The sequence below is a fragment of the Bombina bombina genome, chromosome 3, assembly GCF_027579735.1.
Source record: "Bombina bombina isolate aBomBom1 chromosome 3, aBomBom1.pri, whole genome shotgun sequence".
NCBI classification, from domain to species: Eukaryota; Metazoa; Chordata; class Amphibia; order Anura; family Bombinatoridae; genus Bombina; species Bombina bombina.
In genome coordinates this window covers 476365169-476377428 of record NC_069501.1, presented here as the reverse complement: position 1 = coordinate 476377428, position 12260 = coordinate 476365169, and the positions used below count along the sequence as shown (strand labels likewise).

At 38.0% G+C, this 12260-nt stretch overlaps 1 protein-coding gene across 1 annotated transcript in view; it reads left to right on the top strand.

Moving 5' to 3' along the window:
• Positions 1–28: 28 nt before the first annotated feature.
• Positions 29–12260, top strand: part of SNRPC (small nuclear ribonucleoprotein polypeptide C) — a 35605-nt gene continuing 23373 nt past the window's right edge. The window contains exons 1-2 of the mRNA XM_053706793.1: positions 29–134; positions 338–380. Of these exons, the coding sequence (XP_053562768.1) occupies positions 127–134; positions 338–380 (51 nt within the window). The 5' untranslated portion in view covers positions 29–126. The remainder of the gene's footprint in view (positions 135–337; positions 381–12260) is intronic.

The following is a 12260-nucleotide window of genomic DNA, read 5'->3' as shown; positions in this document are numbered from 1 at the left end:
TTTCATCCGCCCTTTAGTGAAACGTCATATCCGGCCATTGGACGACGTAACTTTGCTCAAAACAGAAGCAATTCTAGGCATCACTTCCTACTGCGACTAAGAAGTCGACCGCCATCCTTTGCCACCATGCCTAAGTGAGAAAACGTTCAGCTAAGCTAGTTGTAGGGGTAGAAATTATTAGGTCTGTTTATTAGATTGGGTGATAAAAGATTTAAGGCACTAGATTCCGACATTTGTTTAGGTCTGGCGGGCGATTAGGACCATGCAAGAGAAACTTGTAGTATTTGAATGGCAAGGCTACCAACCGAACTCATCTCTTTGTCTTTTCACTTTACAGGTTTTACTGCGATTACTGCGACACCTACCTCACACATGACTCGGTAAGTAAATGCGTTATAGTACATGTCCCTATATCTAAACTGCAATTTAGACTCATAGCCAGTTTCATGGAAAGCCCTATTTTAGCGTTATAAATAATGGTCACCTGGTATTCATCTGAAATATTGAGGATTATCACATTTGCTTTATCATAATTTAATATTTACAAAAACAAATGTGAAGTGATTTTATTTTTTTAAAGGGACATTAAACACTAAATACATGCCAGATAGAATGATGCATTCAAAGAAAAGATTAGTCCATGTGTAACATGTAGATGTATTTTTTTTTAAAGTTTCATTAGTTGTTTAAAAGTCACAAAATAAGTGTAAAGTTTTAGTGTCTATAAAACACTGGGAGCTGCCATGTTGTAACTTGTGTTACCTTCTCTGCTGTGGCCAATTAGGGTCAGTTATAAATAGGTCACTAGAGTGTGCAGCCAATGGTTGTGCTGGATTTAAGTGTTCTGCACTTCCATTTCTAACAGGAACTGAAAAGCTCACAATTTCAGAATGGAATTACAGGCAAAGAGGACAAAGTAAATAATAAAAGTATATTGCAGAGTTGTTTTATTATATACAATTTATCGTTTTATATTACCATCTCAAAGTGTTTAATGTCCCTTTTAAAGCCCACTATCTAAAACAAGGGTGCTTTAAAGAGACGGTTTACACCAGAATTTGTATTGTTTAAAAAGATAGATGATCTCTTTGTTACCCGTTCCCCAATTTTGCAAAACCAACAGTTATGTTAATATATATTTTTACATCTGTGATCACCTTGTATCTAAGCCTCTGCAGACTACCCCTTTATCTCAGTGCTTTTGACAGACATGCAGGTCAGCCAATCAGTGCAGACTCCTAAATAACTCCATGGGAGTGAGCACAATGTTATCTATACGACACACATGAACTAGTAGTGTCTAACTGTGAAAAACTTTCAAAATACTCCAGAGCCTCTATAGTTTTAGCTTTTCAAAAATGCCACCAAGGGAACAAAGCAAATTTAATAAGTCATTTTGAAAGTTGTTTAAAATTACATGCCCTATCTGAATCATGAAAGTTTAATTTTGACTAGACTGTCCCTTTAAGTCATTAAACTTTACAAAGACACACTTTTTCTTATTTTATTTTTTATTTTAAGGAACACTGAACCCATTTTTTTTCTTTCATGAGTCAGAGCATGCAATTTTAATTTACTCCTATTATTGATTTTCTTTGTTCTCTTGCTATCTTTATTTGAAAAAGAAGGCATCTAAGCTTTTCTTTTTGGTTCAGACCTCTGGACAGCACTTTTTTATTGGTGGATGAATTTATCCACTAATCAGCAAGGACAACCCAGGTTTTGTGTCATTTGCATTTCAAATAAAGATACCAAGAGAATGAAGTAAATTAGAAAGTTGCTTAAAATTTCATGCTCTATCCGAATAACGAAAGAAAAAATTTGGGTTCATTGTCCCTTTAAATACTTACCATTTTGTTACGGTAAACATACCTCCAGCCTATCCTCTGCCAGCATCTCCTTCCGTATTTAGCATATCGATGACGAATGAGTCTTCCTCCAATCGTTGCGTCCCCATAAGCTGGATGCCAAAGGGGGCACACAACGGTTGGAGGAAGCTGCATTCATCATTGATATGCTAATTACAGAAGGAGATGCGGGTGGAGGATTGGCTGTCTGTTTACCGTAACGAAATGGAAAGTATTTAAAAAAAGAAGCCTCTTTGTAAATTTTAATGACTTAAAGTGCCCCTATTTTAAGAGTGTTTTTAAAACAGTTCAAGTGGGATCCGCACTGACACAGTCCAAAGGTTAGGAAAAAATCTTAAAGGAAGATAAATCCAGTGCAACACCTACTAGGACCACCCTTAAAGTCCCAGAGTGAGAATGTATAGCAAAGAATAAGGTGGCACACGAGTAAAGAAAGGCTAAACCTTTATTTGGAGCAACGTTTCGGGGCACCTGCCCCTTTCTTGAGCTTAAGAAAGGGGCAGGTGCCCCGAAACGTTGCTCCAAATAAAGGTTTAGACTTTCTTTACTCGTGTGCCACCTTATTCTTTGCTATATATTCTCACTCTGGGACTTTAAGAGTGTTTTTAGATACTAGGCTTTAAATAATTAAACTTTACAATCGCTTTAATTTTAAATGTTTTAAGAGTTTAGCTTTCAACAAAGCAAATTTGAAAAAGTAAATTGGAAAGTTGTTTAAAATTCCACGGCCTTTCTGAATCATGAAAGTTGAATTTTGACTAGACTGTCCCTTTAAGCGGCCAATCAAAATGCAAGTCCCAGGACTTGCAAGGGAGTGTGCTTCTGGCATGTGCAGTCATTGTCATATTGTTTTCCTATTCAGTTTAAAGGGACATAGTACGCTAGACTTGTCTTTGCATAAATGTATTGTACATGATCCATTTATATAGCCCATATGGGGGTGTTTTTCGTTAAAGTATAGTTTTTGCTTATTTTTATATAACATTGTGCTGATTTTACACCTAATCAAGACCCAAAGTTTTAAATATATACTTATATCTACAAACTCTAGCTTGCTCCTGTTTGTGTAAGGATCTTTTCATATGCAGGGGATTGGAGAGTGTCTGCTTTCCCAGCCCCTTTCACTGGGTCTCCCAGCCTAACCACATCAAAGTAGATGGGAACACAGCACCACTGTTAGTGCTCAGTGTTAGGGGTTAACTGCAATACCCAAAAGTGATCCAAAAATTCAAAGTTCACCAGCACAGTATGGTAAAAAATGTTATCTTTATTAAAGACCCATAATAAAATAGCAACGTTTCGGGGTTAACCCCTTAATCATGCCATTAAGGGGTTAACCCCGAAACGTTGCTATTTTATTATGGGTCTTTAATAAAGATAACATTTTTTACCATACTGTGCTGGTGAACTTTGAATTTTTAGCCTAACCATATCAACAGTGGTAAACTTGGAGCATCTAAGTAACTTTTCAAAGGTATTATACTGGATTTTTATATCCGTATCGGTACATATTCTTATTTTTTTTTTTTTATATTATTGTCTATTGTATGCAGTTATATAAAAAATGGTGTCTACTGTGAAATCTCACAAGATTTCAATGAAATCTCATGAGATCAAAGCAATGCATGACCTCAGCACTGCTGATTGGCTATTGGGTTTTTTTTTTTTTCCCCCCAACTTTCAGCTAAAGTAGAACTGTTCACAGAACAATTACTCTGGTTAGCTGAAGAAATTTTATGGTAAAATATCAAACCTTTTTACATAGCTATGTACAGGTAATATTTTCATGTCCGCTTTTTGCAGTTATGCTGCATCACTTTCAAGTGATTAAGCATAAGAGTATTATTATCCTTTTTAATGTGTTTCTGGTGATAACAGCTGGAGGATTTTGCAACCTGCTTCATAAAAATGTATTTGTTAGGCTTGTGAAGAGCAGCCAAAAAGCATTCAAAGCACCAATATTTTCCCAGTAAAGATAATCAAATATAATGTGCATATATACATCCCGTAAGGTGCCTTATGGGATATGACGTTTATGTCTGGGAGAGCCTGTCTATGTAGGAATGTAGTCTTGGTCTCCCCTAGCCCTTGTGCTTTCTTACCGGTCTTCTACCATCGACAAGGGCAGTCTCTCTCTGCCTCTCCAAGTGTCTGTAGACTCCCTGGCGTCCCTGTGGATCACTGACGTACTTTAACTCCTCCTACCACTAACGTGCAGCTGCTCCAATCCATAATCCGACACCTGCTCTGGACCTCACTGTAGGCAGTAGGGGTTTGGCGAATCAGCTGGTAACAAGCCAGTGTAACAGGAGAAACAAAGGATTCGCCAAACGGGATAAAATATAAAAAAATTATTTTGAGACATTAAAACAAATTGTCAGAGGGTACTGCAACCTGCAAAAGAACAAGCAAGCATTCGAGTGGCGAGGCACTAAGCGGCTTACGCGTTTCGGCTCACACAGCCGTAGTCATAGCTTCCAGTGCCTTGTGTCACACCGATTTAAAAAGACCTATGAGGTTCCTGATTGGTTAAAACAAATCAACACCTACTAGAGCACTGTCCAATAGCGGTATGCTAATCTAATTTAAAAGTGTACACATCTGATGTCTTAAATCCTGCAACATTAATACACACATTTATCGAAGATGACACCTAAATACAATAAATGAATGAACAAGCAACAATGCAGTTTATATCAACTGGTAAACCTAGGTACAATAGCATAAGACCCTGTGTGTAACTTCTGATATCCGGAAGAAATGCACTCGGTGATACAGGCTGCTCACGATCACACTAAGTGTCTACAGCAGCCATCTAACTCGCACTAATAGTGTGTAGTTCTAATACTTGGTTTCTGGTATCCCAACATATGGGATGAATGATGATACATAGATCTCACCGGATCTAAGTAAAGTGACGTATGTGTACGTATCAGATGTAGGATCCTAGAGCTTATGAGTCATTAGCTAGCAAATTATATTTAGTGCTGACAACGAGTCTCTGTGTATATAACAGGATGGAGTTAAAACATTTTTTTTTTTTTGCAATATAGGTCTATTTAAAAGGTAGATATTTAGATGTCAAGCACGCTTTATAGTACATTGCACACAAAGGTTCATTAAGGAGTGTAGTAGATACTTCTGTGATGAGCAGTTATCTCTAAAGTTTAGCAATATAGGTGATAATAGATCAGCATGATCCTATGCTAAGTAAATTGCCTAGGATAACAGTCACATTAATATTAAAAATTGCCCTAGGTAAATCCTGCTATGTCATTATTTGAGTACTGATTGCCAGGTGGACAGACGATATTTACAATCTAGGTGGCAAGTAATGTTGAACGACAAACATACTATATGATGTGTTTTTGAATGCTTTGTAGAATATATAGTACTGTCTGATCATAAGATACTGATGACTAGCAATAGTGCCAAGACTTGCTGGGTGGGATGACAGGAATTAAACCAAATACACTATCCTGCTCTATCCTTGGCTAGATATGCCTTGAAACTAACCCCTTTTATAAGCTGTCCTAGGGCGATGGTCCCATGGGCTATGCTACATAGGGAAAGTATTGTCATTGGAGAGAGGATAAAGTAAATGTATCGTGTTATAGACATTCTATAATAGGGTAGAGAAAGACCTAGTATCCCTTAAAGAAAACACTAAATACCGTAAACAAAATTTGAGTGCTAATGAAAGGAAGGCCCTTAAGGAATTGAAAGAAAACATAGATCTAACCATAAGAAAAGCTGATAAGGGAGGAATTGTGGCGGTTATGGACCGGGAACAATATGTAGCAGAGGGGTTACGCCAACTTGCAAATCCCAAAGAGTATACAGTTTTAAAGGGAGACCCTACTATAATCTTTCAAGCAGAGCTGAAAAATATATTGAATGAAAGGATGTAACAGGGGTTCCTAGATGCAGCAACAGCAGAATATCTCCTACCAGACCACCTGAGGATAGATACCCCCGTTCCACCACTTCCCGAAAGTCCAAAAATCCATAGAAACCATTAAGGGACGCCCCATTGTTAGCGGTATTGATTCCCTATTAGGTAGACCATATTTTCAACCTCTGGTCGCCGCCCTTTCTTCACACCTCAGAGATACCAAACATGTTCTCCAAATGATCAAAGATGTGAGGTGGACAGGAGGATTCAGATGGTTCACAGTAGACGCAATATCTCATTACTCAAGTATCCCTCATGATAAGGGTCTGGAGACCATCTGTTTCTTCGTGGAAAATTTCTCAGATTTTCTGAAGATTTCAGTGTTTATATTATCAAGACAGTGGGTTTTTACTCACCCATAATTTCTTTCAATTTGAAGGGACCTACTATCTCCAGAGATGTGGAACAGCCATGGGGGCAAAGTTTGCACCCTCCTATGCAAACTTGTTTTTATGCTGTTTGGAGTTTTTCCCACATCTTTGGAGATAGTAACCCTTACATGCATCATATATCGCTGTACAAGCGATATATAGATGACCTCTCTATTTGGACGGGTCCTGAGGAACAGATGGAACTGTTCTTGACATATCTGAACAGCAATGACATTGGTCTAGAGTTCGCATAAATAGACGCGCTCAACCTGGAAACGAACAATAGCATAATAGCTTGTTCTATGGCTAGTTACCACCCAATAAGCAGCATCTTTTTGCTCAACATGTGCCTTTCACAGAGAAGAACTTTCCTGAAGTATATCAGTCTGATCCTGACTTCACAGTACAGTCCAGCCCCGAAATACCAGGCAATCCTTCTCAGTACAAGCAATATATAGATGACCTGCTGTTTATTTGGACGGGTCCTGAGGAACAGATAGATCTGTTCTTGACATAGCTGAACAGAAATGACGTTGGTCTAGGGTTCACCTTTGAATATAACTCCAAGTGAATATTTTACCTTGATCTCACCCTGGAAGGGCTAGAAAATGGGTCAATTAAATCTATAGTGTACTGGAAGCCCATCTCAGGAAATTCGGTCTTACACAGCACCAGTTGCCATCCTATATATGTACCTCTAGCCATTGCTAAAAGAAACTGTTCAGACCCAAGTAATTATGAAAGACTCTCTGGGGATTTAGAACACAGACTTAGGGATAGGAAAAATATCCCTGTAAAGCCACACAGAAAGCAAAATTAGCAATGTCGACAAAATCTAGAGAGAGCCTTTTAGAACCTAAACAACATCATGAAGTTGATGGTGTAACGTTTCTCACAGGGCATAGCGCACAGTACGCTCATATCTGCGATATAGTACGTAGACACTTTCCAATATTAAAAGCTGACGATAAGCTTATAGACAGTCAGGAAAGGTCTATGATGCTCATACAAAGAGTCCAACATTGGGATCAATTCTATCTCCAACTCTTCTCCCTGACAAAATACACTCTAATAGCTCTTGGCTAAAACATTTAGGTATGTTTGAAATGCAGACACCAAAAGTGCAAACCGTGCAACTATGTCAAGGTAACAAAAACCTTTAATAGCGATGTCACCCATAAGGTTTGCAACATTGGTGCCTGCATGAACTGCACTTCGAAATATGTGGTGTACATCATTGAATGTACCCAGTGTAGGATCCAGTATGTGGGACTCCCAGAGATGTGAACACTAGGATCAGGGAGCATTTCTCCTGATTCAAAACCACCAGATCAACCACCCCAATAGTACCACATTTTGGGATTTATCAGAAAGGCAGTCGTAGCGCCTTCATTTGGTGTGCAAAAAAAAAATATCCAAAGACCCAAAAGGGGTGGCGATATGGACCGCCTTTTGGCGAAAAGAGAGGCTTACTGGATTTTTACACTGGGGACCATAGTGCCTATGGGACTTAACTCAAGATATGATGTTATAAACTATTGGGAGTAATTGGACGATCGGGAGCATTAGTCCACTAACTCCTTCTGTAATATAAGGGCACCTTTGGTCTTAAACACGATACATTCACTTTATCCTCACTACAATGATGCTTTCCCTATGTAGCATAGCTCATGGGACCATTGCCCTAGGACAGCTTATAATAGGGGTGCTAAGGATAGAGCATTTGGTTTCATTCCTGTCATCCCACCCCGCAAGTCTTGGCACTTGTGCCAGTCATCAGTATCTTTTACCATTCCTTATGATCAGACAGTACTATATATTCTACGAAGCATTCAAAAATACATCATATAGTATGTTTGTCGTTCAACGTTAGTTGCCACCTAGATTTTAAATATAGTCTGTCCCCCTGGAAATCAGTACTCAAACAATGACATAGCAAGATTTACCTAGGGCAATTTTTAATATATCAATGTGACTTTGTTAGCCTAGGCTATGAAATTTACTTAAAGGGACAGTATGCACTCATTTTCATATAACTGCATGTAATAGACACTACTATAAAGAATAAGATGCACAGATACTGATATAAAAATCCAGTATAAAATGGTTTAAAAACTTAGAAGCTTTCAGTTTAGCTCTGTTGAAAAAGCAGTTGGAAAGCCCACTGCAAGTGGGAAATGAGACACTCCCCCTTCTTTTGCATATGAAAAGAGCCTTTACACAAACAGGAGCAAGCTGGAGAAGGTAGCTGACGGTATTCAAATAAAACTTTGGGGCTTGGTTAGGAGTCTGAAAATCAGAGCAATGTTATTTAAAAATAAGCAAAATTATACATTTAAAAAAAAAAACAAAAAAAAAAACAATTTTATGGGCTTTATAAATAGATCATCTACAAAACATTTGTGCAAAGAAAAAATGAGTGTATAATGTCCCTTTAACTCAAATCACAATTGCTGCAAAAGGACATAGATGTGTTTTTTTTTTTCCTTGATATTTTCAGTCCCTTGTTGTGTATAGTTTAAATAAGTTTGTGTGATCTGGCAAATAAAAATGAAGACTAAAATAAGATTTTTAGACAGACATCTATTCTTGTCTCTCACATGTTCTTCTATTCATCCTACGTTTAGACTGCTGTACCACCCTGGAGAAGAGAAGGCCAATTGAACAAAATCTAAAGTGTTTGTTTTTGGTACATCAGAAGTGTTTCACCCCCCCATAAAACTCATTTTTTCATTCATGATTCAGATAGTGCATGCAATTTTAAGCAACTTTCTAATTTACTCCTATTTTTCTTTGTTCTCTTAGTATCTTTTTTTTTTTTTTTAAGCAGGAATGTAAGCTTATGAGCCGGCCTGGGTAGCACTTGCTGATTGGTGGCTAATCAGCAAGCGATGCCCAGGTTGCTGAACAATAAATGGGCTGGCTCCTAAGCTTACATTCCTGCTTTTCAAATAAAGATACCAAGAGAAGAAGAAAAAAATAAGAGTAAAGTAGAAGTTGCATAAAATTGCATGCTCTATCCGAATCAAGAAAGAGAAAATATTTGGTGTTTCATATCCATTTTAAGCTGAAAGGTGTAGTGCATGTTTGCGAGCAGCTGGGCCTTAAAGGAACATTAAACCCAAATGTTTTCTTTAATGACTCAGCTAGATCATATGAGATTTTAACCCCTTCACTCTGTTAGGACATTCCATGCCGTCCTAACCATGGTGGGCTTTAGCGCCGTTAGGACGGCATGGAATGTCCTAGCCATTTAGCTGTACTGAAGCAGCTACGACTTCCTAACTGGGATCGCAGACTGGAGGGCGTGAATAGCATCCCCCCCCCAGACTCAGTCCCATCATTGAAATCACACAATCGCATGTACAATCGTGATTTAAATTTTTTACTTATTTGTGTACATCGGAACTTTGTTTCCGATGTAACAAGTACCCGCAGGAAGGGGTAAACGACTTTTCAATTGACTTTTTTTTATTATGTCATTTTGTTTAATTCTCTTGGTAACCTTTTGTTGAAAAGCATACCTAGGAAGGCTCAGGAGCTGCTGATTAGTGGCTGCACATATATGCCTCATGTTAACTCACTCATGTGCATTGATGTTCCTTCAACAAAGGATACTGAGAGACTAAATCAAACTGGATAATGGTTATTTAATTTTGTATTCTCCTATCTGAATCATGAAAGAAAAAAAAATCCCTTTCATTCCCCTTTTAAAGGGACACTAACTTGCAGTTTCTTTTCTTCAGTGTACTAAAAACATTTTTTGTATGTGTCCCTCACTGACTGTAAACATTATTTACTTTACCCGAGTGTTTCTTTTCTGTAAAGTCAAGGTCGGCAATACAGCCAGCTAGAGAATGTGCCCCTTCCTGTTTGACATTAGCAGAACGTGCTCATGTGTCTTGCTTCAGGCACCATAAACCAGTGTTTATCAGTGCTAGTCATCATGGCAGATTTACAGGATATCTGAACTAGAGCACGTGAAATAATCAGCCATTTAATAAACATAGTTATTAACCTGCTTTCACTCAGGTAATCTTGAAAGTGTGGTCTATTGAGCCCTGGGAGGCTGGAATTGAGAAGCCCTGCAATAGTCTGAAATCATTTAACAGTGAGTTTCAAGTGCTGTTGTGACTTGCTCTTCACACTGATGAATCCAGCTGCACTACAGCACATGCAAAACTCATCATTCAGTGTATTATGCTTGTGAAGTGTGTGTGATCGCTAAAGCATCTGATTTGGCTGTACCACCCTCCTATTTACTTTGGAGAACAAATGCCCAGGATATGGGTTGCAGGGGAACTATGTAAAGCAAGGAGCAACGGTGTTTAAATCTACTAATGTAGGGCCCTTTCTACTCTCATGGAGGGACATCTACTCTATTGTTTGCAGAAATATCTATAGTATAGTGTACTGTGATCTTTATTTTCCAAGGTGATCCATTTTACCCACGGGGGTGTATTGAACGGTTTACTTAAAAAGCTCCTTTGCCTTGATTTTGTCATTTAACATAGCTTATTTTGCTTGTTGTATCTTCACCTATACTAAATATTTAAATATTGTACTGGTTATAGAAAAGCTGTGTAAAAAATGTTTAGAACAAAAATCATATTTCCAGCGGGAATTGGGCAGAGTGGTGCTTAAATGTCAAATTTTCATTGTTCTCTTTAATCATTGGTCTCACTGTGTTTGTTTTTATATTGATCTAAGATGAAGGGTAGAAATAGAGAGATAAGCTAATGGTCTGAGCTTGCATGGAGAGCATGCCTAATTTCATTTGGTGTTGGTTTCAATTAACACTGTTTCATATATAAAAATATACCTAAAGGGTCACTTTTATATGAAATGTATCGGATACATTTCCTAATCTGCAGTTGGCATAGCAAGTCATTGGAAAGCTGTTAAGGGAAAACCTATTTCACTTCATAGTTATAAAGATGTTAAACCCCTTATTTTAAGCCTTACTCTTTCAAATGTGTGGTCTTATGATATAATCCTTGTGAGGGGGTAGTAAAGGCCTCTTCAAAAGCTCTACCCCCAAAATAGAACCAGTGCTGAGGTGTTTGTAATTAAGACAATTAGCCGGCAGTAGGTGGACACTGGACCACTCATTTTGAAAGAGTAGGGTTATTGCTTTCAAATAACAGATCACAAGCTCTTCTTGGGGGCAACATAGGGGATACCCCACCCCCTAATGTTAAATAAATATCCTTGTTATTGTCAAGTGATCACTTGTTAACACAGTGGTCCAGCCTTTGAAAAAGGACAGTTTCTCTTTTTAAAGAGGATTCCTTTTCCCCTTTGGAGTGCTATGGTCCCCTTCATATCCCTTAGGACTGTAAAAGGCCCCTGTTATTGGCGATTGCAATTTTTATGTCAGCATATGATACCTCTCATTTTGATTTATGTGTGGGGTATTGTGAATGTGTTTTATGTCTTTAGGGGATGGGGGCTCCTTTGGGACCACTGCCTGACATTCCGTAAATATAATAGGTAGGAGATTGGCATAAAAAATGCCAAACACCTAATTATGCAAGAGATATGAGACCCCACACTGGACAGAGGGGGGTCCTTTTTTTTTTTTTTTTTTTATTTTTTTTTATTATTTATTTTTTACTGTGGTCATACTTATGTTGTATGGGGGGTTTGGGTCTCTAGAAGTGCGCCCTCCTCAAACACTGCAGGGTTCTATACCTAAAAAAATAATTAAAGGGATATGAAACCTTTTTTTTTCTTTTGTGATTTAGACGAAAAACAATATTAAAAGTAGGTGTTTGGAGCGCACTACAGGAAATAGTGCTCTTGCAAAACTGCTGCTATGTAGTTCTCCTGAGATTACGTCCAGGCTTTTCAACAAGATACCAAGAGAACAACAAAGAAAAATTGACAATAGAAATAAATTAGAAAGTTGTTTAAAATAGTATACTCTATCTGAATTAAAATAATTTCATATCCTGTCAAATCAGTGGGAGAGATGAGGTATCTTTAGTAGCCCCCTATCCCACCACAGCCACTAAGCTATTAAAAGGAAGGGGGTGCAGTGACCCCTCATTTGATAAAGGGGAG